At 43.5% G+C, this 27401-nt stretch overlaps 1 protein-coding gene across 3 annotated transcripts in view; it reads left to right on the top strand.

The window, feature by feature from the left end:
* The window catches only part of PLCB1 (phospholipase C beta 1), a 284895-nt gene that overhangs the window by 56781 nt on the left and 200713 nt on the right, over positions 1 to 27401 (top strand). For all 3 annotated transcript variants that reach the window (XM_054290430.1, XM_054290432.1, XM_054290431.1), the window contains exon 3: positions 10478 to 10546. In XM_054290430.1, the coding sequence (XP_054146405.1) occupies positions 10478 to 10546 (69 nt within the window). The remainder of the gene's footprint in view (positions 1 to 10477; positions 10547 to 27401) is intronic.

Below are 27401 nucleotides of genomic sequence, written 5' to 3'. Positions count from 1 at the left end.
AATCCTTTTGAAAGGCTGAGGCTACTGAGAGAGACTGAGCCTCTACCAGCCTCAATAAAAACTTATTTCAAAGAACAGTTACACACTGGTAGTATTTTAGAGACTTTTCTGTACAGAAAAAGGTAAATCTGGACTGTCAGTAAAGCCAGATTTTCAGAGAAATGAAAGGTGTTTCTGCAATTTTTTTTTCTGAATGGAAAATTGTATTTGCTGTGGGAAAGGAAGTGAGAATGCCATTACGCTGTCATATACCCACATTTTCACAACTGTTGATACACAGATTAGGGTTTTGGATCGGGTTTGGAAGATCCTGGAGATAATCCAGGCTAAAACAGAAATATAAAATGTTGCATCATGTGTCTGAGGGGGGATTTTACTTGTTACAAAAGAGGCAAGTTTTGTAACAGGAATATATGTAAAGGTGTGGAGGAAAGAGTGTCACAAGTCCCTGTGTTTATTTGCTTGCTTTTGAGAGAATTGCCAGTTTTGTGTTTGCCCATTATCAGGTAGAACACGTTCATTGTGGTCACTCTTGACTCTTCTGTCTCATTGCTGCTTGTCAAACCATCATCTTTCTGAGAGGAAAAAAAAGCTGTTTTCCTAGTTTTCCTCTGTTTACTTGCCATAACTCAAATAGTCTCTTTGAAGATGTTAACAAAAATAGCTGTTTCTCAATCTACGTCATTACAGAAAAATCATTCCTTTTCTAAGCATGTGAGTATTTTTTTTCCCAAACTACCCTGCTTTTTACTCAATAATAGCACTTTTGGTGTTGTTCTGGATGCAGCCTAGCCTGCTTTGAAAGACGTGCTAAATCATACCCTTGACTCCTAATGATAATTTCATTACACGTGAAATTTTATTTAGAAAGAAACAAGACATTACTTAAGCTACAAGCTTAACAACTTAGAAATTGTGAAATGCCAGATTAAACACTTAAACACTTAATTTCCCTTATGCCTTTTGAGAATAACAGCATGCACATATATTCTGGGTTTTTAAGTTCATTGTGTGTGAAAGGAGATGTTTCAGTCTCTTGTCCAAACTTGGCTGTGTTTTCACAGATGTTGTAGCACAACCTTGCTGACTGTTGAAATCCACAGGTGTTTTTCCAAGCAGGAAGGCATTAGATGTTCCCACATGCAGGAGGTACTTTGGAGCATGCATGAACCATTTCCCAAAACCATTTCTGACTCCCATTCATCTCTTTCGCTGGGATGTGCCTTATTTCAGAAATTGCAGCTTCATTTGAGGAAATTGGTGAAATCACCTTGGCTGCTGCATTAAGAATAATAACAACCAACCCAGCCCAGCCCAGGCAATCATCCAGCAGGATTATTTCATGCTGAGAGGTTCAAGTCTGGAGAAGAAACGCAGAGCTGACATCCAGGTCGTGTCAGGGAGGGCACTGGGGAAGTGAGATGATTTTTCTGGCAATATGAGATACAAATGGATTCAAAGCAGTGTGTTTGGGTGTTATTATTCAGGCTTGCAGGTTGGGTGTGCCATGAAAAATGCCCTTGAGGTTTTTAAAAATGGTGATTCATAGAGGCTTGGGGGACCTGCAGAGTGTTTGGGTCCTCTCCCTCTTTTGTGTTTCCCTGCCAGGACTGAGTCCTTCAGTACTTTCTTTAAGTTGTGTTTCAGTCACCTTCAGGAACTTGAACTTTTGCAAAGTCAAGAAGTGTTGGTGTGCTGCTGCTGGGGGAAAGGTACTTGGAATAATTATGCTCCAGAGAACAGAACTGAGAACGTTTCTGGGGGAGAAAGCAGCAACTGCAGTCAAACGAGCTGCTAAATAAAGAAACATCATTAGGCAGCAGGGCTAACCTTGGCTTTGCTGCCTTGCTTTTAGTTCCACATAGCAGGAGAAAATATAAACAGGAAACAGCCAAAGAGTGCCCTGATAGGAGAGGAAAATATTTTTTCATGTTTTCTTGTATCTGTGCTGCCAGCAAGACACAGTTAGCAAAAATTCCCTGGCCTGTAACAGCCCCAAAGTCCTGGATTCAGGCAAGGAATAAAATGCAAAGTTTGGAGTACATTGAGTGTATTGCCGCTATTGGCACACTTCAGGTGTAGGCAGAAGTGATCCCTGTTAAGAAAAGTGCCTTTTTCAGTTTGATGAAGGATGAGCAGAGCTACTCACCCACCTGTGCAGGTTTTTTGCTGAATTCCAGCTTGGTTCTGCTCTGTGTCCGTGCCTTTGGTGCTCAGAGCAGCTGGCTCCTGCTGGAGAGGAGAGAGGAGCTGCTAATTGAGGCTTCAGTGTGGTGCAGTGCAAAATATTTTGGGAAACGTGGCCTGGCAAGAATTCAAGGTCCTCCAACAAGTTGCCATTGACTTCATCTCTGCTGTGTTTGCAGAGTGACCCGTATTTCCTCGCTCCGTGTAAATCCCAATTTCAGGCACAGCTGCCAAGACAAAAACTATCTGAGGCATGCGCATGCAAATACTTCAATAAAAATAATTTCCCAGCTCCAGCTAGAGATTTATAAAATAATGGTGAAGAATATTATGCATTCAGATTAACAGCAGATGAATGTAAATTAAATCTGTAGAGATTCACCCACTGATTCGGGTCTGGGGATTCTTTTTTTTGTTCCTTTTTTGCTTTGATTTTTAAGATGCACTTATCCATAAACCCTGAGAGCGTGCAAAAATAATAATGATTACAGCTTGTAAAGAATAAATTAGCAAGACATTCTTACTCCCCTCTAATTAATTCCCTAATAAACACCGAACAAGTAACTGTTTTAAACTCATTTGTATTTACAAGGTAAGCAGCAAATGGAGGTAATAAGGGAAATTCAAGTGTGGCAGGAGCAGGTGAAGTGGAAAGGGGCTGTGGGAGGATGGAGTGAGAGTTTGTGCCTCAGCACAGGGAGGAGAACATGGAAAATTGCTGCCCAGCCCCTGCACTAGGGACTGTGCCTGTAGAAGCAGCAAATCAGGATTTCCCTCAGAACAAAGCAATGCTTCCTCAGGGAGCTGCTGTGCCCCCACCTGCAGCTTTCTCACCTCTCTGGTGTGCGTGGACACCTTCAGCTGATGCTGTTGGTGTGCTTCATCCTCCCTGAGAGCAGCCAACAGCCCAGGATCTGCCTGCGAAAAGCTTTTCCCTCTTCTGCTGCCTTTTCTGAGCTTCACCTAAGCAGCCTGCAAGTAGAAATCTCCTCTGAAATTGCTGGAGTACCAGCACTTGCCAGATAGGTCCCTTGCAAATTAGCATTTAATGAATTGCTCTCTGAACTATCCAGTGGTAACTTTGCAGATAAAGCTGCCTGGTGGTTGGAGTGGTGAGGATGCAAAGATTTAGCTGTGAATAAATAGAGTTACTTTAGAAAAAATATTTTCTGTGCTCTGTGTTTATGGATATTGTGTAGTGCATGTATTAGTATTCAGAAACACATCTCAAACCCCTTTTTAAAAGTGATTTTTGCTTTCAAATTCTGAAGAAAAAAATAGTCCTAATTTTGCCCACACTTATTAGAATCCATATAACTCAGTTCTTATTTCTTTGTGGATTGAATAGCTCCTCTTCCTCTCAGCTGATTACACAATGCAAGCATTCATAGACAATAATCATCCCCCTCTTAGCTGATTGGTGGAAGCCAAGCTCTGAGTCTCTGCTAACAAGAGCCTGTGCTGGGTTCTGTGATCACTTCTGGAACCTTCTCAGGTTCAGTGCACCTCAGGGTACTGGCGACCAGAGTTTGGGATGATGACCTGCCAGTTCCAGCTCATGTCAGTAATCAGAATTCAGGCAGGGAAAAGCTTCCTGTACGAAGAAAAAAGAAAAATTAGAAGCTGAGGTATGATCTGGCCAGCAAGCTCATGCTGAATCTTATTTTTTGTTGTTTTACCTTCATGTGATTAATACTCCTTTGATCATCTCCTCCAAAGCTTTGCCTGTCAGACTAACGTGCACGCAGCTGCGGGGGTTGTTTCTGCTCCCTTTTCTGAAATTGTAGGTGCTTGGGGTTCTTCCCAGTGTCCAGGTTGTGCAGGGTTTCAGCTGCTGTTGTTGGTGCTCCAGCAGCGTGTTATAGCTGGAGCCTGCAGCTGGAATTGTGCCTGGCCTGTGATTTCCAGTTCAGTAGCACATGCCAGGGCTGGAGCTGGCAGGGATGCACATTCTGCTTCCATGCAGTTTTTAGTGGATTCTCTTTGTCCATGCCTGTAAATAGGGCATGGATTGCTGTGCTTGTCCTTAACATAAAAACTCCCTGTGCTGTGTGGGGAGCAGAGCAGCTCCAAGCCCCTGATCTCCCCATTGGGTTACATTTAGATCTGTAAAAAGCATTTCTTGTTTAAATGCTTGTCTTGGCAGACAAGCCAAACGCTCTGTGCTGTTGGCATGAATGTGCAGTCTCCAAACCCCTCCACAAACCCAGCTAGTCAGAAGGAGAAGGAGAACAACTCCAGAGCAGTGCAGTTCTGCCAAAAACACCCTCGCCTGCTAAAGTGGATCTAACATTAAACATCCAGAGCCATTAATTTGTTGATATCTGTTTAAGTGCCTCCAACTTATGCTGCATGCATTAAAAAAGGGGCTTTTCAAAAGTTCAAAAGCCTTGAATCTCGTTCAGTCTTGGAAAAACCTTTTGTTGATGGACAGGTTGTCACACTGTCAGGTGTGATGCAGCAAGGGTTGTGCAGTGGTTTTCCATGTGGGGTGAGAGTCTCTGCTCCTGCTGTTCACTGTTTGGGGCTCTCTGTTGAAAATAACACATTTTGCTTGCTTCAGAGGAAAACCCATAATCTCTGTGTAGTCTGTGATCCCCTGTCAGTGGGAAATAATGGCGTGAGAACATCACCCCCAAAATATGATAGATCCCTTCTTGGGCAGGCGTTTAATCATTATAATCATACATGTTTTGAGTTGTGATTTGAAAGGAAAAGTTTCTTAATAGAAATATTGGGTTTTTTTGGGTTTTTTAACATACTGCTTAAACTTCAATTCACTGTACTCTTGCCTGTGACTCTAAAGCTACAAATTGCCAGGTTATTCTCAGCTGTGTGAATAAAAATCAGTCAAGTACCATTATGGGGGCTGCCTACAAGGTGCTTTTGGACTTTCTTCTGGAGCAGGTCCGCCCCCAGCTCTTTTCATTTTTGAATATGGCTGCACTTGATGAATTCTCCTTTTGCTGCTGTTGTTCCCTGCCTGTGTGAGTGGGACGGGCAGCGGTGTGAGAGCAATTTTAGCAGATCCAAACCAGACCCAACCAGCTACATTCAGGGTGTTCCTGTCCATACAATTCCCGCTGCATGCTGCACCAAACCCAAGTTGTTGGGATGAGAAGCTTCTGGGGTTGAGTGTTCTCATAGTGGAGCCTTTCCTGAGAAGGGAGAGCAGTGGCATAAGGAGATGCCATGTTCATGAAGCATGTGGGATTCCTCTGTCCTGCTGGGGGATCCCTTCACAAACCCATTGCTCCTTTATTCACTGATTGTCTTGTGTGTTTAGGCTGTAAGGTTAAAGATTGTGGCTTGGTTCTTGGAGTATTTACTGACACTCTGACTGAAGGGGAAGTGTTTTTATAGACCAAGCTGAGCTTATCAGCACTGGTGACTTTGGGCTGAACTGTAGCATCAGTTGGCTGAGACTGATGAGTGGCTGAAGTCTTACCTGGTATGGCAATTTCCTCTCTTTCCACTGTTCTAACACTTGCAATGGTGGCTGATCAGAGCACGCTGGCCCTTCCCTGTGTCCTTTGCCTGTTGGTGATGGTCAGCTTGCTGGGATGAAGGCAGGCAGCAAATCTTTACTGTGTTCTTCTGCTTCCAGTTTCTTTGCACTCCTCAGATTTGTGTTGTTAAATCTCTGTGCCCGTTTCCAGGCTGCTCAGCCACAGCATCTGTAAATCCAAGTAAATGAAATTTTCCTTTGATGAAGCAGCAAAGAGCTCCATGCATAGCTGCAGAAGAATTGTTTCGCTTTCATTATTAAAAGGGCACTTAGCATGAAAATTCCCTCTCATTTTTGTCCTAATAGCTCAATGTTTTATGCTTTATATAAACCACAGATCATTTTCCCTCTACTAGAAGATATTGCTGTTCTTACAACTCCAGGGATACACTGAGACACTCTGTATTATTAAGATAGCCAGAACTTTTCAGTCTGGGGCTTGTTTTTCCAGAGGAATGCTTCCTATGGGGGCCTTGCAGGAGGAGGGATGTCATCCAACTCTGCTTGGAGGTTTTTCCTGAAGTGCCAGGAAACCTTTCAGATATTTATATATATATATATATATATATATATGTTTTAAGGTATTTATATATATATATGTGTGTGTGTGTATATACATGTATGATATAAATGTATTTTTTTAAAAGGTATTTAGAGCTCTTTCTCAGAGCAGTTGAGTCAAATAACAAATGCTGGTTCTTGCCTTGCTGAGGTCCCCCAAGTCTTTTGGAATTAAGAACTGGTGACCACCCAGTAAAGATTAGCACAAGCTCAAATTTACAGATGATACATTTTGGGTAGTAAGAAATCATTCTGCTCTCATTTTGTTCAAGGGATTTTTTTAGAAAATTTTCCATTGTCTGTGATACCAAGCCCAGTGGTCCTGCCATTGAATTAGTGTAGGACAGCTGTGCAGCCCAAGCCTTGGGTGTTGTTGAGTTCTCCTGCTGATGGGAGGTGTACGTGCTGCTCTGCTGCTGCCCTACTGACACAGCCCATCATTCTGATGCCAATAATTGGATTGTGTGCTGCCAGGAGGAAGCATGGAGACAGCTTCTTCAGGGACTGTGTCTCTCTGGTGGGATGCAGAATTATAGAATGGCACTTCTGGGGAAGCACAGCTCCACTTACAGTCAGTGACAGCCTTGCTGTTCCTGCTTGTAGCTGTCAGTGCAGGTTTCTGTTAAATCACTTCCACCAGTCCTCCACAGTGTTCCTTTGGGATGAGGAGACAAATTGCTGTGTTTCATTCAATTTATTCTCATTGATAATAAGGAAAAATAGGTATGCTCTGAGCAGAGGAATGATATGTGACATCCCCTAGCTCTGCAAGCACCCTTTTGGAACTGGTGTTAGATGTTCCATCCCACTGTGGAGGATTTCATCCTGGGGTTAATCAGGGTGTGGCTGATGGATCACTGTCCAAACCCCTGAAATCTGAGTGACATGTATTCCATAAGGGGCTGTAAATGGATGAATTTCCATACCTGTTTACCTAAGGTAGTTCTTTAGCATAGCTTGTCATTTCTTTGCCACTTGTAAATTCTTCACACAGGGTGGTGTGACACTGCAGTGGTTGCCCAGGGCATGATGGTGATTCCACCACCATTTGATTCTGCAATTCCTCCTCATCAGATTCAAGTATTGTTCTTAATCTTTTCTTTCTGACATATTGTTAGGACAGTAGTCATGTGGTTTTATTATTTAAAATGTTGAATAAAATAAATATAGCACAGAACTGCATACATTTTTTTTTCTTCTAGAGCTATTCAGTGCTTTCATGTTCAGAGAATGATAAAACAGACTTTCAATATTAAAGCAGTATTTCATTTTGATTAGCTATTCCCAATAGAAAGTGTTGTTTGACTCTCTGTTTGAAGTTTGTCTCAGCAAATTGGCTTTGCCCCTTTGAAAACTTGGACCAGATGTTGCCATGCAGTAGCAATAAAAGGTGCTTGTTTAGAAAACCAGCTTAGTTTTCCAAAGTTTATTTGGCTAGCAATGTATGGGCCAACCTTTGAAGGCCCTGCTGCTGCTCCAGGAGAGCTGTGCAGTGGTGCCCAGCAGAATTCCTGCTCTGGGGCTGGGGCTGTGCCACCAGCACCTTCCCAAGGCACCGTGACTCAGTCAGCAGGCATCGTTTTGGGCAGTGTGAAATAGAAGCGAGCCAGACCCTCAGCTGGTGTAAATTGGTGGTGTTCTATTAAATTCAGATGGGCCTAATTACAAGTGCTCAAGCAGACAGTGAGGGTTGCACAATTCATTGCTTTTGTGAGCGTGTGCTCAGCCATAAAAGTGAGATTGCACAATGCAGCCCTCTCTGAATGCTCCTCTGTCTGGGCTGCTGATTGGAAACAAACGTGGGAGGGTTAGTGACTGCCCCAGATGTTTTATGTTATGAATGACTGGAGGCATCTACCAGTTGCATTAAGAGATGTTTCTCTATTGCAGGGTTAAATCCCAGCAGCAATGACTGGAGGTCTCTGCAAGTCCCAACTTTCCTCTGTTTAGAGAATTTGCATTTTTCTTTACCCTCCCATAATGTGCTATGGTTTCCATGCCCCCTGTCACACAGAGTGCATTTCCAAGCCTGCCTGGAGGAAGTCATTAACAGAACTCCTGTTTATTTAGGTGGAGGAGGGCTCGGGCTGTTGTGCTGCACAGGAAATGTGGCATTTCTTTGGCCACTGCTCGAGTGTCTTTTCCTTTTGCAAAAGTCCCCCTGCGTTTTGCAATAGGGAAATGGTATTTCCTCTGACTTGCAAGGAAGCTGATCTCTGCCCTCTTAATTAGCTGTTTGAAAGATGAAAGCAAGTGCCTGGGGTGAGGGAATTCCAGGAGGTTTCTTTGAACCAAAGCACTAAGAAATGGCCCATTATGAGTTTTGATTTATCCAAGCCCCACTGAACCTGCCTGCAGAGGCACTTGCATGGATGCAGCTCCTGCTCTCATCTATTTATATTAAATGATGCTGTCAGATAGGGATGGAAAGGATTCTGGGGATGGGATGACAAGCCCTGTGTTCTCTGCCAGAGAGGTAACAGGGCAGGAAGGCCATGAGGGGCATCAGCCTTTCCCACAGCCCTGGCAGTGGGCTGAGCCAAGCAGCCCCACAAAATCTCCTTTTCCCTCACTCTTAGACTGCCCTTGGCGGTTCTTGGATCCTCAGGTGTCACATTTTCTGCACATGGCTTGGTGGCATGCAAGCAGCTTGAAAGCAGTGGTCCAAACTCCAAACCAGCCCTGTGCCTCCTCATCCTCCTCCACTTGTGAGGATGCAAACCTGGGCAGGGCTGTGCAGGTCCTTGGCAGTGCTGGTCATTCCCTTTTCCCTTTTTCGTGTCTGTTTTTCATGTGTGCTATTCCACTTAAAAGGGTCTGTTTGTGTTAGGGAGGTCTAGTTGTACTTTTGTAAGTGACTAAATTACTAATTCTCTTAGTTGTTCTTCTCTTTTTTTTAAAAACCAGAATACCAGACAAATAAAAAAAAACCTTTTGAAAGTCACACTGTGTGGCTCAGCATCTCTGTGATCTGTAAGATCCATTTTTCTTCAGCATATTTAATTTCCCTCATGTTTTTGCTGCTGAAGCCTTTATTTTTAGTGCTCCTTAGTCCTTTCAGTTGGGGAAATCTGATTTTTTATGGTCTGCACGTGCCTGGAGCTTCTGTGGAACATTCCCCCATGGGCTCGAGACCACTTTGGCGTGTGGGTATTATTGGGTGTTGTAAATACAATTCCTGTTTCCCACCTGAGTTCTATGTAGCTCTGCCATGTTCCATGGTTTTCGTATTCCACAGTTTTCATGTTCCACAGTTTTCATTCCTGCCAGGATCTTAATGGCCATATGGATTACCTCAGTCAAAAGGACTCAAAGCCCTCCAGTGCACTTAATTGTGAATTGTTTTTATTTCAAGTTTCACCTGCACTGTCAGAAGAGTGCTTGTGTCCATGTGCCCTGAGTATTGGTGGAGTTTGGGTTATTTCCACCTCTTATCGCCCTGCCAATGCTTCTTTCTAATCTCTGCAGGTTTTGATGCTCTTGTCCTCTTTCAGGCAAGCGAGAGCAAAAATAACCATCCCAAAAGTGCAATTTTCTCTAAACAGGCTCCCTGCAGTGTGGCCACACTTCTGCTGGAGCACTTCAGGTTGGGAATCCGCAATCTGCCCCAGCATCCATCCTCCTCCCAAATGCCCAAATCAGGGAAAGGGATTCTTCATGCTCCTTGTGTGCAGGGGAGGGCAAGAATGTGCCCAGCAGAGCTGTCGTGATGTGCCATGTGTATAGCCCATAGCTCAAGAGTAGCACACAAGCTGTGAAATGCCTGTCAAAAAGGGCCTGCGCCTTACTGAGCAGCAGCCACTGAAATTGCTGAACCTTGTTATCATTACAGATAAAACACTTCTTGGGGTTTATGAGCACTTTTCAAAGTGTTCTGGCAATAAAAAAGCAGGTTTTCCATTGCAGAGGCAGGGTTTTCTGTTTGTGACACTGCCTTTTGTCACTCTGCGACAAGCATCAAAATGCTAAAATTGTATTAACGGGATTAAAGCAAAAGCACAGCAGCTGCTGTTTGGCAGTCCAGGAAATCAGCTTGACTCTCATGGCTTCTGTGTAACCTAAATATCCTAGTGCTGCTGCTGGGATTGCCTGGGTGCACCTGAGCTCTCCCGGGAGCTGATCTCCATTTGGACAAACACATGTGGGAAGTGGGACACTGGTAACACAACAAGGCTTCTTGAATAATGGAATAATCACTTGTTTTGCAATTTTTCCTTCTAGGAGACTGAGCTGCTGGATATCAGCCTTGTCAAAGATGCCAGATGTGGAAAACATGCCAGAGCTCCCAAGGTAGGAATTCTTGCTGTGTGCTTTCTTGTTACATTGATGACCTGGATAAAAAAAAATGGGAATTATATGCAAGAGTTGAAAAGAAGAAAAAACGTTCCTGCAGCTAAAGAGAATTGTTTTGCCTTTTCTTTGTTTAACACTGTTTCTGTTGAGAAGTGTTGGGATTGTTGTTGTCTTGGGATTCTGTGTGTAAAATCCATCTGGAAGCTGTGCTGGCAGCAAAAATCTTGGTTTGTCAAGGTGCACTTACCCAAGTTCTTGGCTTCCCTGGTGGCAGGGAGCTGATGTTTGTTTGAGTCCGTGTTGTATTTTGTGCTGGTGATTTTGCTCGTTCAGTGCCTCCTGAGGCCAAGGAGGAGGATTTGGGTTTGTTTGTTAAACTGCTGTCAGAGAGGTCGGGATATCGGCTCCCTCTGGGTTTGCCCTGATGGATTGTGCGCTCATTTCCAGTCTCCGCAGACAGCAGGCTGCAGATCCAAGTTCTCTCTGGTGTTTTTGTTGGGGCAGACACAGCACACGAGAGGAAAGGCCCAAGCACTCAGCTCTGGAAGCAAGAGAGTGCCTCAGGGAATCCCAGGAGTGATGGGAGAAAAAATGGAATCTCCCAGGGCCTGCAAAGCTTGGCCTTGCTGCTGCTTAGCCCTGACGGAACCGACCAAAAGAATGTTTCTCCCACTCTCATCTTGGGGCAGGAATATTCCTGGGTCTGGATGACCTCTCTTCCTTGCAGCCCTGGGCCCAGGCACAGCCCCCTGAGGGCCATTGGGAATGGAAAAGGTTGTTTTTCCCTGCCAGAAAGCAGTTGTAGTTATCTCTGAACAGACTATGCATATCTGGCTTTCAAAGCTCTCCATGTAGTGCTGGCAGCATTTTAAAGGCTGAGTTATAATTGAAATGCAACAGAAGTACTTTATGACATCCACATTAATACCAAATGAGTTCACCATGATTAATGGTTCTATGATGAATAGCAATAAAGTATTAACAATGTCTAGAACATTATTTTAAAATGCTACCTGCTTTACAGAGGACATTCACGTTCTTCTAACAAAATGTTTTCAGCTCAAATTTATGCACAGCTATTGCCTTGGTGACTTTTATTTATTGGGTTACATAAAGGCTGGTTTTGTTGGAGCACGTTTCAGCTCTGACAGCAGTGGCATTAAACCAAGGGTAGGAGAAAATCCCGGCTCTCAGGGTGGTGAAACACTCCACCTGTGTGAATGAGCTGCCTTTTGTCATTGATGTGTGTGTGGGCAGCAGCTGAACAGCACCAGGTTTCAGTAAAACTCCTGGGATTTTGGCTGAAGAGCCCTGGGAATGGAGGATGCTCCCCAAAGCTTTTCAGGGGCTCTTTTGCACAGCTCTGCTTCCAGCTGGGAGCACCCGCTGCAAACCAAGAGACTGAGGTGACTTTCTCTACATCACCCCACCAGCCCTCCTTCTGCCCAATTTTTATATTAGGGGACTTCTGCCAGTTGATGCAAATTTTTTAATCTCTCTTCAGAATTCTAAAAGTAGATTTCACCCATGGGTTGTCATTACAAACGTAATGGGAATCTTTAAACCTCATTTGGTGTATTTCTGATCTACTGCTGCTTTTTGATAGAAATAAGTGTCTTTTTTAATAAGCCTTGACTTCCTCGTTAAATAAAAAAGAGTAATTCCTTTCTATTTTTGTGGTAAGCTAAGTTTCAGTGTCATTAGCTTCATCCACAGTTAGTTATCAGAACGTGCGAGGTGTACTGCCACACAAGAAATGATTTTAAGGGACTGTGTTTCCAAAGCTCAGTCTGTTCTCATGCTGCATTCAGTGCACTGCCATGAGTATTCTTCATTTCTAAAAAGGACTGAGAAGCACAAAGCGTTTTACTATTTCTCCTGTTTGGGTTGATATTCAGTTTTCATAGCATTTTTCCCTAAGTCCAGTGCCGTATGTTTTGTGGTGGTTCTTGCATGGTTTTTGCACCTTCCTGGGTTTCTCACCCAGCTGCTCTGGTTGCTTTCTCCATCCCCTCAATGTTTTTTAGAGAACCTTGCAGGCACAGGAGTGCAGCTCTCACCCTGCAGTCCTCACAGCAATGTGGTGGCACCAGCAGGGAGCTGAGAACACATTTTTGGGTGCTGCAGTGAAGGTGTGGCTGCCCCTGAGCAGGGCAGGAACTGGGGTTTCTGACCATGTAGAAGGCAGTTTTTAGTGGCTACCAAAGCACTTGATGCTCAGGAGATGAAAATCAGTCTACTGAAATGACCCTGAGAAGCTCTAGCATCGTTTTCTTTTTGCACATTGTCAGGGGTGGCTCCTGCTGCCTTCAGCTGCTATTTTCAGAAATGGTAACAGAGCTTTCCATCTCAATGCAATATACATGCAAAGGATGGTTCCTTGGTGGAAAGGCAAAATCTCAGGCAGCACAGAGCTCTACACGAGGAAAAAATTAAATTCATGTTCTTATGGGAACAAGAAAAGACACATTAATTGTGTATGTTAGGAAGAAGTGCCTCCATTCAAAGTAAAATGACATTTATAAAGAAGTGAGGGGATTATAAAATGATTATCAGGACTTTGCTTTTTAAGTTTGTATTAGAATCAGGTAGGAAGGGGAGCAAGAGGAATTTTGGGAGCAGGAGAAAATCACTACTTGTGATGAAGCCATGTTTTATTGCCCTTTATTTGCACATTACCTGGTAACACCCTCTCAAGCTTTGGTTTGCTGTGCAATCTGAGGCATCTTTTCCCTTTTAAAGTTCAGTGACAAAGTCTGCAAAATCAAATAACACAAAATGTGCTTTTGTACAAAGGAATAGCTATGAATACTCACATACCTTCTGCCAAGCATGGAAGTGCCTCTCAAAAGAGAGTCCGTGCTCTTTAAAGGGAGCTGCAGCTAAAAATGTCAGGCACCACTAAACACTGAGAAATGAATGGTCAGGTGGTGAAAATCTGGCAGCTGCAAACATGCTCACAGGACTACGGAAGTCACACTTTTTTCCATCTTGTATTTACTTCAGCCAATAACAGTTTCTATGGAAACTGAAATCTTAAGCAACTGTATGTGTTTTTACTAGCGAGAAGAAATATCAGGATTAGTTGACAGGGAGAAGGAAATAACTCCATGGTAAATGCTCATATTGAAAACTTCTGATGCATTTGATCAGTATGTTTTCCCTTAGCATCCTGTTTTCCTTCATAAATCATTCAGCAGGAAATGAATTCCTTTAAATAACATATACTGTGAAACCTGTAGGAGATGAAATTATGAATGATAGGATCACTCTCATGCCAAGATGTGTTTAGAGAGTAATCCCCAATTTTAAAAAACCTCATGGCTCCCCCGCCCCAAGTTTTCTCACTTTAACAAGCAAGCTCTACAGAGAAAAATAATTCAGATGCCTGAATGTCAGAAGTTTGCCAAGGCTCCAACTGCTATTTTAATATCAGCACCAGCCTCTCTGTATTTGGTGGCTTTTCTTGAAATGCTCGAGTGAGATGATTTTGGACCTATCTCGGTGTAATCCAAAAGCTGCTGTGGAAGGTTTGCTGGCTTCTAACACATCCATGGAGGGAAAGCAGCGTTTTCTGAACGAGGGGGCTCAGGAACTGAAAGGAAAACTAGCAAGGGATGTCTAAATCATTGTTTAACTGGAAATCAGGTGATTTGGGGGGAAATGAGGATGTGCAAGTCCATTTGAAGTGTCAGAGCTCCCCGGACTGTGCTCCGTGGCACTGACTTGTGCAGGGACATTGATGCTGCGTTTGTAACACCCTGATCACACTGCCTGTGTGAAATGGCAGATGTGCTGGGCTTTTTCCTTTCTTTCTGTGCTCTCAGTCCATGCCCAGCTGTGTGCCTGGCTGGCCCAGGACAGCAGCACACCCACTGGCTCCTGTCACCCTGCTCAGGATGTCTCCATTCTGCCTCAAATGCTGCTGTTATTTCTGTCTGCTGATAGAAATGCACGCTGCTTTCCCTCCAACAACCTTGATGCTAAATTAGAAAATGTAAATTGTGCCGAAGCAGCGTTCTATTTCTGCCAAAAAGAAACAAAAATGGAATGGGCGTGCAGCTCACCTTCTTCCCACTCACCTTGGGGATAACAGCGACAGCCACAAACATCCGCCCCAAATGTGTTCGTTCTTTTACATAACTGCTTGCTTTTTTCATAATAATGATTGAGTTGCATAAACATTTTGTCTAGGTTGAGTTTTACTTTATTGAGGAAGGTTGAGATGAATTTCTTTGTTTGATGTTTGGCCAGTGCTCAAGTGGAAATGGAAATGGTTTGAATTCTGTGGGCCCTGAGAGTGAGGGGGCTTTACCTTGGACCCTTCAGTGGCCCAAACTGGTGACTTTATTTTGTTTGGGGAATTGGGAACCTTTTCAGCAGCCTGTCATTCACTGTGTAGCTTAGCTGTGTCTGGCCAGCTCATTGAAATCACTATTTACTAACATTCAGGCCACGGCAGAAATCACAGGGTTTTTTCCAAGGCTTTCACTATGAACCATTTCCAGAAAGATTTAATTTTATTTTCCTCCCTGCTTGCTGACTGTTTCAGTTATCTTTCTGAACTGGTTGGTTTCATACTTTACTTTGTTGTATTTCTAAAGCCTTCATCTTTTTTTTGTTTGCCAAAGTTTGCAGCGCAAAGCCTGTAATAAGAAATTCTGTATTTTAAGAAGCGCAGTGGCATCTTACAACTGTAATTTTAAAGCTTGACGTTTAAATTTGAAAAGGCATGCCCTGCTCAATTAAATACGTGGTATTTGAGTTCCTGAAAACATGAGAAATTATCAGTAGAGCTGTGCTTTAAATGCTGCTGCTGCTTTTGGTTAAGCGTGTGTACATGCACAATTTATTTTTTTTCCTCTGCTCAGTGGTCCAGGACAGGGATGTCTCATTCCTGCTTTCCCAACCAATGATGCTGATGAGCTGAGGGTGCAGCTGGGACAAACCCCCACACCCTGTCAGTCAGGATAGCCCTCACCTGAATGTGACAAATGGCATTTTTGCAGCAGCAGGCACAGCATTTAAAAATTGGTTGGGTGACAAAATCATTTTGGAGGCATTTCTAACGATGTTAAGGTGTTGAAACTATCAATTTCCAATATTATCTGTTTGTTACCTTGCAGATCCATGTGTTACCTTTTAACTTGCACCAAGATCACAAAGTCTTGGGAAAGCACAGCCCTATGGCAATGCTAATGCAAAAACTAATAAATAAAACGTTGTTATCTGTAAAAATAAGGATTGTTCAATTTAGCCTAGCATGAACACTCAGTCTGGAAAAAATGTTAAAATTTTTCACTGGAAAATGTAAAGGTACTCAATAACTGAGCCATGCTAGTCTTCGCTTCAGAGCCATAATCTCCACCTAGAAATATTTCGTAAATATTAAAGTTCATATTTTAGCAGCAGTGTGGAGAGATCTGGTGGCAGTGCAATACCCTCAAGCTTTAAACGTAGGATCAACAGGCTCAAGTGGAAATGTCACAGCAGATGCATCTTTCTGCAACTGTTTGGAACAAATGATTAAAATTTTCCTGCTTTATTGGAAACCAGCTTGGTGATTTGTCATTACATCCCTTAGCTTGTAAGCAGTCCTTTGGAGAAAGCTGTCAGGTTTTAATTAGTTGCGAAGGTTTGGTATGCTGGTTATCATCTGCATATAAAAGGGGTTTTTGGGATCTCCTGATGGAGCTTTTTGGTCTGTGTGTGTCCCAAGGCATGGCTGTGCCACTGGGATCTTGTAGGGACACAGGTGTCCTGCAAAGAGACCTCAACCAATATTGCTGGCAAACATTTTAGTAGGAATATCAGAGCAGAACTGAAAATTCAGTTCCAGGTAAGGCAGTGAATGGCAGTAAATGTGGAGTGCAAAGCAGCACCAACTATGGATTTCCAGGGTAGTGACATCACTATATTCATGTTAAACCCATTCTTCCAAATCATCAGGCAGAAAGGAGACTTGTTCCTTTTGCTTTGTCTGCTGTGGATGTGCAGGAATGTGGGCAAGTGCATCCAAATATCTGCCTGGGTTTTTAATACAGTAGCTTATTTCTGAAACCAAATAAAGCTCCCTTCCTATTTAATTATAAATAGGATTATGCTACCACGTAAGGCTTGCAAATAGTTCATTTTTAAATAAGTCCTGGGCAGTATTTGTGTGGTGATAACAAAAACCCTTACAGCTGTATTGAGTGAGAGTTGCTTGTCTGTGGCTGTCTCAGCTCTGTCGCCTCACAAACTAATCCTGGTTAAATAAACAGAATTATCAGCTGGTGCCACTGGGGAGTTCAGACACTCTGCCACTCCTGGGCTGGTGATGGGCCATTCTCAGGGGTGTTCCTGCAAAAGGGATGGCACAGGGAGGCAAAATGGTTCTCTGTAGGCCAGAGCTACAAGGATATTTTCGGAGGGCCAAAAGTTGGCTTAATGCATTTTCCAACTCTTTGTGATTCCCAAGAACAAAGTGCAGTGAAAACTGTGGTGTGTTAAGACTGATACACAGCTCTACATGGTTTAGTAAGGTTTTTTTACTGTGGAGGACATTGTGGGTTGAGTCTTTGGCGGTTAGTTACCATAACACCTGTTAAAAGAACAGATCTTCTCCGTATTATTTCCAGGAGGAATCCTAAAACAAGTGTCAGTACAACTTGCAAATACTAATACAACAAATCTTGTTTGAATGCATGAAAGTTGTGGCCAGTCCTGGTGCTAGGTCAGTGTTAGAACATAGTTTACTGCAACTGGTAAATAAATGGATTTTAAAAAAAATATAGTTCAGAGGAAATGAGGTCTTTCTGTTGTGTTGAAACACAGAAAAATTATTATCAACTCAGTCATTTTTATAAGAAATTACTGTGATGGAAGGTTCTGGTAGTTCAGAGGAGCTGTGCTGATGGTGGGTCTGACTTGCTATGCATCCCATGCTGATTTTCCCTTTTCTGAAACACATCCAGTATTGATAATGCCATAAGTGAAATTACACAAAGATTTTTTTGTTCTTGTGTCTGCTCGGAGTTAACCTCCTTCTTGTGAGATTAATGAAATACATTTAAAATAATTTAGGTGAGAAGTTGTGTGCTGTGCTCGGGAATGTTTAGCGTAAATGCCTTCAGAATGGTGTTTGCTAATGAAGTGGCAGAAGCAGAAAATCCGTGCTAGCTAAGGTCATGTATAAAGGGGAAACATTAATCTTGGAAATAATGGCTGTAATTTGCATGCTGTTAAAATGCTCAGAGCACACTGAGTGTGCAGGGGAGAGCATCACCTTCCCCAGAAATACTGATGTGTTTGGTTAGGGCAGTGTAAAGTGTTCTTCCCAGCCGTGGACTGTTGTTACCAGGGTAAACATGCAGGGTGCTGGACAGAGGCAGGACAGGGGCTTGCTGGGGTCTCAGGGTTTGTGTGTTTTAGTGCATGAACACTTCAGAACTGCTGCAGGGCTTTGGCTTTGCTTGGTTTTGGCTGGAAGAAGAGAAATTCTCCTGGAGCTGCTCTCATATTGTCCTTCAGAGTTTCTGTGCAGTGGCCCAAGGCTCTGGGTGCTTTGGGAGCTGAGGCTGCTGATACTGTAGAGTTGGAATCTGATTAAAGTGTTCAAGGCCAGTTTGCATGGGCACTGAGCAACCTGGTTTAGTGGAAGGATGTTCCTGCCATGCCAGGGGGTTGGAACAATGTGGTTTTTAAGGCTTCTCCCAACCCAAGGCATTCTGCAGTTCCCCGATGCCCTTGGTTGGACCTTCTCATAACTGATGTGCTCATCATTGCCCTGTGTTTGTCCCTGTACTGCAAAGTGGCAGCACTTCTGCATGTCTGAAAGGAGCTGTTGCTGCTGGGAGTTCTTGCAGGCATCACTGAATGTGATCAGCTCCTTTTTAAGACATAAGTTTGTGGCAGTATTTCAGTTGTGGGAAGTGATTTTGTTTTCAAGACTATTTTTTTTCCAACCTGCTGGAGTCAGGAGAGTTTCAGGTGGTGGGAGGAGAAGTGGAATTATTTAACTGTTGCTTACATAATAAAAAAGGAGAACTTGCAAGCTGTGCTTAGGTCTCCTCATATTTTGATGATGCTTGCCTTTTCTATTTGGTTCACATTTAAAGTATTCTCTGAAAGCATAATCACTTGATATTGCTAGTTTATATGTTTCCATGGCCCTGTGGCTTCAGGAAATTTGGTGTTTGTGAGCTGCTTGAACATTTGCAATAATCTGCAGATGATCAGTTGAGTAGATTTAAGCAGACTGAGGAGGTTGTGCAAAGTGAGCACCCCTAGTGCTGCTGGCCAGGTTTGCTGAGCGCTGTTTGAGTTTCCTGTGGCAATCAGCATCCCCTGTGAGCTCCCTTCCTGCTGGAGGAGGGAATTGCCTGGGCTGGGGTTGCACATGCCGTGGAAGGGAAGTGGATTGCTGCCCTGCCTGCCTGTGCAGCCTGATTCATCCAGGCTCTTGGCATGGGCTGCAGCAGCCTTGTAGGAAGGAGCCTGCCATGACCAAGAGCTTGTTTAGCACATCCAGGAAAGGTGTGATCCCAGGATAAGAGCTGGGAGACAAAGTGTTGTTTAAAGAGAAGTCTATATTAAGTAGCCCAGAACTAAGATGAGTGATGAGAATGTAGAAGTGCTGTCAGCAGCTTTCCCCTGAGTGGGAATTGTGCCTGTTAGTCATGCAGTTTATCCTGGTGATAAATCCAAAACTATTTGCAAGATTATTTAGGATATGAGGGAAAAAAATGTACTTTCCTTTACTGTTTGAGCTATGTCAAATGTGATACAAAGCTATTTGATCTAAAGTTATTTCAATTGTAGTTGAATATTAGAGACATACTTGGAATTCTAATGTGCTTATAAAGCAGAGAAAAAGATGAGGAGAGATGTTTTTATTTGCATGAAAATACTGAGCCCCTGATGTAGATGCAGATGGATGTTTTTCTTTGGGTGTGCATTGTCTGTTGCCCCTGGGAGTACAGAACTGAATTGCATGAATACACAGTTCAATCTGGCCAGATGAGTGTGGTACAGTTTGCTCTACCTGCTGTAAATAAGAGAACTGGGGATTAAAAAAAGGAAAATTCTTGTTTTTCCCTGCTTTTCAGCATGGGATTGTCTTGAGAATTGCAAGGATCACTTTGCAAGTGTCAATACAGGCTCTGTGGTCTCAGCAGCATGGACACATAATAAAAAAGCTACAGGCACACAGCAAAAGCCCTCCTTGGAGCCCATGTGCCCAGCTGTGCAGGCAGAGAGCTGAGCAGTGGATTCCATCCTCCCCTGAGCCATGGAGACAGCTGTTTACACAACCACAGTAGTGTTTGTCACAGACTCTAACCCCAGAGCTTATTTACATCAATTGCTGCACGTCAGAGCCCGTGGGCCAGGCCAAAATCTATTTATAGGGCACTTATCAGCGTGTGGAGTGAGCCCACCCCAGTGAAATACAGAGATGCTGCTGTGGCTGGATGTGAGCAGAGGCAGCACAAACACTGGGCATCCTCCGTGTGCTGCCCCAGTGGGTGATTGCAATTTGGGGGCTGGATTGATTGTGTTTGGGCTTTGGGATGTACAAGGCTTAGAAATGTCTCCAGGAAATGAAAAGGCAATCAACAGGCAAATCACCAAAAGAAAGGAAAAAAAATAAAAAGCTGTATTTCATTTATTTGTTTTTGAGATGTGCAGCAGGGTTCTTTAAAATTCCCATCACCCAGAGGGAGCTGATTGGCTTCCTTTTAATTTTGCTTCAAATAATAAAATCTTAGCTTGAAAAGCCAACTTGAGTGGGCTCTGCTCATCCAGAATCTCTCTTTCCCAAGTTGCTCTCAATGCTGATTAGTGGATATAACAAAGGAAAACCTCATCACACTGCAAAAAACTGGGCTGGCTGGTCACGTCCTGTGTGTGTGAGAGAGAAAATAATGTGCAGGCTCAGAACAAAAGCACTAATGTTTGAAACCGTGGCTGGGGAAGAAATATGATGGCTTATTGTGTTTGAGGAGCTTTCTTGAGATGCAGGGACGAGTGATGTGGGCAGCAGCTGGCTCTGGTTTAAATTCCTCTGCAAAGCCTGGCCTGGGAGGGCACAGTTTAGTCTGGACACACACAGCAGAGCCAGCCTGCTTCATTCTGCTGGGCTGGTTTGGTTTTCAGCAGAATTTGATGTGTGTGTTCTGATTTCTTTTATTTCTGCATTGGGAGCTTCATTAAAAGTTGCGTTTTAACAAATGTAGAGTAATTTTTATTAAGTGTGAGGCTGGAACAAGACAAAACCAATTCTGATGAGCTTCTTTAGCAAACAGCATCACAAGGGAGACTTGGAGGAAAAATCCACGTAAATTCATCTTCAGTCTAAAATTCCATATTTTAGAAACAGTAGTTAGTTACCAATTTAAATATTTTGCAAATATTTCTGTTGGTTTTCTCATGTTAAATATTTGATATCAGTGGAAATCATCTACACTTTTCTAGACCAGATACAGATTTCTAGTGAAACTAATTGTTGTTTCTTAAATTCAAAAAACCACAGAGTGGGTGCAGTTGGAAGGGACCGCAGTGGGTCATCTGAGCCAAGCACACTCTTTTCTATTTCTGACTTGAAATCTGTTTCTGTTCCTTGTTTATTGATGTTGCAGAGAGGAGCGCTGTCACAAAGCATGAACTGTGCTGGCTGGAACAGACTTCTTTAGAAACGTGGGAAATGGTTTTGTCCGTTTGCTTCTCCTGAGGGGAAGGGCTGGGCGGTGCCCACAGGCCTGCTCTGGAGGAATGAAGTGTCACAGCTGAGTGCAGTCACATTGTTGTGGGGAGGCCACCACAGACCGGCCAGGGGACATTGAATTGCAGTGACAATCAGCCTGGGGAGGTTGAATGTGGAAATGGGGACCCTCCAGGCAGAGCACAGGGAGCCCTCAGGGCCTGGGGAGCAGCAGAGAGGCCTTCTCCAAGCAGCATCTAGCAAGGCCTGCACAAGATGTGGGGGCAAAGAGCTCCTTGTGCAATCTTAGCAGCTGCTTGGTTTTTGTTGGGAAACAGCTAAGCCAGGAAAAAGCCCAATAAGCAGCAATTAGTAATGCTGGTGCAGTTTTAGTGCACTGTTTTATTTATTTTCCTACTCTTTCTACATCTGTATTTACTTAACTCCTAGCTGGAGCCCAAACAGTTGCTCCTTTGAAGGGGTTGGAAGTGCTGTGTGAAGCACCTTCAGCTATGGAGTTCAGCTGATGTTGGATTATTTCAGAATCACAGAATCATTAAGGTCGTAAGAGAGCTCTGAGGTCATGGAGCCCAAGCTGTGGCTGAGCCTTTGCCATGCCAACCAGAGCAGAGCTCTGTGTGCCATGTCTGGCCATTCCTGACCAGGGATGGTGGCTCCATCATCTCCCTTGAGAGTCCCAACCAAGGGACAACCTCTTCCATGAAGAAACTTCTTGATGTCCAGCCTGAGCCCGGTGTAGCTACACCCAACCCAACAAAGCATTTTTACTTAGTGACATCTCATTTTTTGTGCATTTCCCCTTTTTCTTTCATTTTCTCTTTCTTGGTAGTTGGTCGTATTTCTTGAAAAATTCTGTGTGGAGTCACCCAGAGCCAGGAGCTCAGTTCAGTGATATGCAGCCTGCAGCACTGCGTGTCTTTGGTCTGGATCCTGCGTTAACCTGTAATCAGTTTAAATCTGGTTTATAATCTATTTACAGTTTCATTCCTTTATCTAGGACATGTTTCTTTGAAGAAGAAATTGCGTTTGACAGCACACTTCATGTTTGAGAGCTGCAATCCAATTTGTGTGATCCTAGAAAGCTGCTGCCATGTTTCTGATAATGAAACCCTCCTGTCATTCGTCCTGCTGCCCAGAGCAGCAGCAATGACCACTAACCCTGCATTGCCATAGCTCAGCACCATTCCCATCACAGCCACAGCACCAGGCAGGTGGGGAGATGGATGGCAACAAATCCCTGCCCTCCTGCCAGTCTGAGCTTCCCTCTGAGCACTGCAATCCAGTCCCATCAATATTTGCATGGTTTTTCTTGGGTGTGTTTAAAGCCCAAGCCGTGTCTGCTCCCGCAGCTGCATGGCTCTATCCTGACATGATTTCAGGGATGAAAGAGCTGCCTGCAGGTGAAGGATCAGGATGTGTTATCTGCAGTGCTATCAGTGTAGCCTTTTGCTGTGCTCTGTAATGAGCTGCAGGCTGGCAGGCCCAGCATGGGGAGCGTTTGCAGATGTGTATGTTTGGTTTAGAAGTTGAGGAGCAGAATAGTTATTATTTTGGGATCTGTGCCTAATGCAATTTCCCAGTAGTAACTAAATCAGACAGTGCCCTCAATATCTGTTTGCTTTTTATGCAGTGAAGTGGGAATTGTGTGGATATTTCAAAATGGGAGTCAAGCCCTAAGCAGGAGCAGCATTTACAAAGGCATTTGTATTTGTGTTACTCAAGTATTTCTTCTCCATTATACTTTGCTAATGACCATTCAAGTCCTTTCCAAGTTTACATTTCTTCAATTTTATGGATCTTATTTATAAAAAATAAGCTCTAATTCATTCTTTCCTCCAACAACCGTTAAACTATGGAAGAGAGTACTTGTAATTCTAAGCAAATCTTTCATATTGGAATAGTAAATTGCTCTAAATTGATGATCTGCTGTAGAGCTTAACCTTGGTGATCAGTGAGGAGTTTATGTAATGTCTCATCTGTTTCTCCTAAATCTGGGAGGAAAATCCTGACAGCCTTGTCACATTTGCTTTCCCTAACCTGGAATATCTCAATCTAATTGTGCACCTCTGAATCATCCCTTATTTTTTCTCTTGGAGAAACAGAGATTGTTCTTAACTGTCAACACCCAGGAAAGTGGAACTGCGAGACCAAAGGTTCCTAAAGCTTTTCAGGAGACAGAGGAAAGTTATCTGAATAAACTCTCATGCTACATGTGTGTCTGATAATTGAAGGAAGACACATCTGCTGCCACTGAACTGCTGCTCTTGGTTTGCATGACTCCTTGGCTTTCTGTTTTGGATTGTTGGGCATGAAATACAGAGGTCTTGGAAGGAGGAGCTGCAGGAAGGCATTGCCTGATGTGAAACACGGCAGCTGGAGCTGCTCTGGTTCCAGCCCCAGGCTCAGAGCATCTGCAGCACCTGCAGATGAGCAAATGCTGCAGTGGGTCATGTATGGCACTGGGAAAAGGAACTTTGAGTCAAGTTTGTGTCACTTTATCAAGAATGTAAAATGTCCTGGTAGCGCAATTTCCTAATTGAGCTTTGCCTGTTACTTCCTGACTGAGAAATGGCATTAACACCAGGGTGCTGGATTTTCTGCATTAAAAAAAAGGCTGAAAAGAGCCAGAGCTGAAATGTACTTTTTGGGAAGGATGCTGAGTGAAATGGACTGGAGCTCTGTTGCCAACAGAACAGAAAGCTCTTGAAATCATCAGCCTGAGCAGGTGCTGGATGTGGTGCTGTTGTATTCATTTTCCTCCCCACCTTTAGCTTATTTGGTCCTGTTTTGAACTTCCTTTCCTTGGCAGAGGTCTCTGCACAAGTGCAGAGCAATTTCTTCTGCAAGCAGCTGGGCTGGAGCCTCTGTGGGAGCACCACCCTTCCTTGCCAAGACTGTTCACAGACAACCACAGTGCCTTTAACCAGCACCTCAGCTGAGCTGTGAGGTCTAAAACAAGGTGGTGACTGCACCTGGAAACAAATCACAAAAGGAGTTTCAAAACCTCTCGAGTGAAGCAGTGGCTAAATAAACACTGCCTGGGCACAGAGTTAAGGGCAGTGGAGAGAGTCCTTTCTGCAAATGCTGCTCTCTCTTCCAGGGTCCAGAGAGCCAGTTCCCCTTGGTGTCCCTCCCTGGTGATGTCTGACAAAGGGTGCTGGTGATTAATCAATCAGGGACTCTCTGTGCACTGAGGGGTGTGCCACCAAGTGCTAATTGTGCAGGAATTAGCAGCAGGGGAGGGGGCTGTGTGAGAGCATGCCATACATACGGTTACACTGCCTGGCAAGAGTGCGGATTCCCTGGTGCTGAGATCTGACAACCTGAGCAAGTTGCTGAGGATCAGGTGGGTCTGAGGAACCTCGTGTGGAGATTGGATTTACAGAGAGCCTGGAGCAGGAGTTTGTTCAGGAGTGCCAGCAGCTCTCTGCTTTTGCTGAGCCATTCCAGAACAGGGCAGATGCAGCTGCTTGGGCCCCCCTCCCATCCAGGCTGTTTGATTTTTCCCAGTGCAGTGACTTTGTGTGCCTTAAAAGCCAAAACCATGCAAAACATCAGCACTTTCAATACAGCTCCGATTGCATCCCTGCGTTTTGTTGTGCCACTGTGTGTTCTCCTTGGAGTGCAGTTCTGGAGCTTTGGGGTTTAATTGCTTTTAATTGGATCTAGAAATCAAGTTCTCAAAGTACTAATAGGTTGAATAAGAGCTTCTTTTTATTTAAATTTAATTTCAAAGCACTCGCTTTTCCTTACTGAATTTTCATGTTAATGCCTGGTGGTTTAATGAAAAGATCTTTCCCAAGATTTACAAGCAAGCCAAAGTTTATAATGGAAGTTCAGATAAGCAGCTGAGCCACAAACTTTGGATAAAATAAATGCTTACAAGTCAGCTTCATTTTGTTCCTGAGCCCCTGTGCCAGCTACAAGAATTCTCATCAAAACTATTTTAACAGAACCCAGAGCATGACTAATACTTGGTGGGAAAGATTTGTGCAAACAAAAATGGCCCAAGGAGGTCAGATCTGCAACAAAATATTTAACAGAATAAAATCCTAAACTTCTCATGCACCAAATAACCTTTTCCCCCAAGGAAGGAGTATTGTGGCTTCAGTGTAGGAAGTGCAGCACAGCCTTTGTGAAGCACATCACTGACCAAAATGTTCTACATACTGGAGACATCTACAGGGAATGTAGTTTTTAAATTGAATTATCTTGCTCATGCAAACTGCTTCTTCCAGATAAACAAAACCAGACAGGCTGTAAGCAGATTATTAAAATATTGGACAATTAAAGCAAACTCTCGGAAACACAAACAATTTTGTGTGTTCTCAGTTTAACCTAAAGGCTGCTACCACAAGTGTATGTAAACCAGGCCTTGTAAACGTCTGAGCTGCTCAAGTTCTGGTGCCCAGCAGCAATTATTCAAGGCTTAACATTAGAATAAAGTTTCCATCTGAACTGAGAGCTGGGAGTTGGAGTCGTTCTGTACCTGGGCAGGAGCACTCACATCATGGAAAATCAGAGGTTCCATGAGCTCAGTCCTTTCATCACGGAGGCGCTGGCTCAGTTTGTGCTGTGGGGAAGCCAGGAGCAGAGGAATTAATGCTTCCATAAGTTATCCAGGGCCAGGCTCTGTATCCAGCCCTGGGATTGCTTTTGAAGTGGAGATGGCAGATAATGACCTAGAAACAACGAGTGTGCCCAAATCACCTTTACAGCCTGTCCATGTGAGCTCAGGGAAGGAGCAAAGCTCTCCTGGGGGAATTTGTTATACAGAGGTGTGTCTACAGCTTTGTCCAGTTGTGTTTTATGAAATTCTGTCTGCTGGTGCCTTCCAGCCAGGCTCAAAGGCTGGCAGACCTTGAGTTTAGGGTAGGAAAGGCCACCTGTGACTGCTGAGTGACAGGAACTGAGAATTAGTGCTCCCAATATACAAAACAGGAGGTTGTGATCGATTGCTGCTGTCACTTAAACAAGGAGGAAGATCCAGCAATCCTCACTAATGGACCTGTGATACCGAAATTAAATTTAGGAGTGAAAAATGCCCTGGCTCATCCACTCAGTTGTAATTGTATGCTTGCAATTCCTTCATCTGGACTGGACCTAAAATATGTACTTTGGTGATCAGATTAAATGAAATTTTAATGATCAGCTGGGGTTGTACAAAATGCTAATTAAACCCAGGGAAGTCTATTAATATAATTAGCCTTGGGACAAAACAATTTAAGAACTGGAAACATTATTTGTGGAGTCCTGTCATTTCCTAAGTACAGCATTTGAGTCTGGAGACAAGAGACAAAAAGTGGAATTCTTTTTGAGTGTATTTTTTATATGTTTTGGATCTTCTGGGTGTCTTTGGTTCACTCCTGACTTCTGGCACCAACATGAGGTAGTCCTGTACATTTTAAGCATTTTAAGCAGCCCAAAAGGAGCCCTTATGATTTGGTTTGAATAAGTGCCCTCTTCACCAGCAAAAGTGCCTGGAAGTTGAATGAGCATTGGAAAACAGAAAAAAAAGACTGAAATACCATTTGGATTTATGTTACTCTGCCCCTGTCAGATCATAAGCTTGAAAATGAGCTTTGTAAAGCATGGAGAGAACTTTTTGTGCTTTTTCTGGGCCCCTGTTTTTAATGCTGGTTGGATTTCCTTTCCTGTGAGGACTCGTCAAAAATGAATTTGTATTTACTTAATCCTGTTTTGAATTCTACGTTTTAGAAAACGTTTAACTTTCAAATTTCTAATGAACTAAAGGGAAGAAGGTGTTGGATTCCTCGGGCCCGCTGGAGGATGAATAGTTTGTCTTTTTGGCTTGCGGGAGTCTAACACAGGCTCTTTGGCATTAAAAAGAAAATCAATGATAATAAAAAAATCATTAAAAGGATGGTAAGACCTAATAATCTTCAGGTGTCCCAGACAGCACTTGCAAACAGGTTACAAAGCTGGAGTTTGAACCTGTAAATAGTTCTTTTGTCTTCCATCACTGACAGATTTAAGGTCAGCTGTGCTGTGACGTGGCAGGCATTTCTTTGTGCCAGATCAATACCACTGTGAAAGTGTTCATGCAGCATCTTCAAACCCCTTTGGCATCTCCTTCTGGTCCTTCATGCAAAGGGCAGATGCATGAGGCATCTCGTCTGAGCTCCTGCA

Source organism: Melozone crissalis, unplaced genomic scaffold (genome assembly GCF_028551555.1).
Source record: "Melozone crissalis strain CALT ecotype California unplaced genomic scaffold, PUWL_Pcris_2 ptg000081l_1, whole genome shotgun sequence".
In the NCBI taxonomy this organism is placed as follows: Eukaryota; Metazoa; Chordata; class Aves; order Passeriformes; family Passerellidae; genus Melozone; species Melozone crissalis.
Note: the sequence above shows the minus strand (reverse complement) of the source record. Positions and strands in the feature narration are given on the sequence as shown.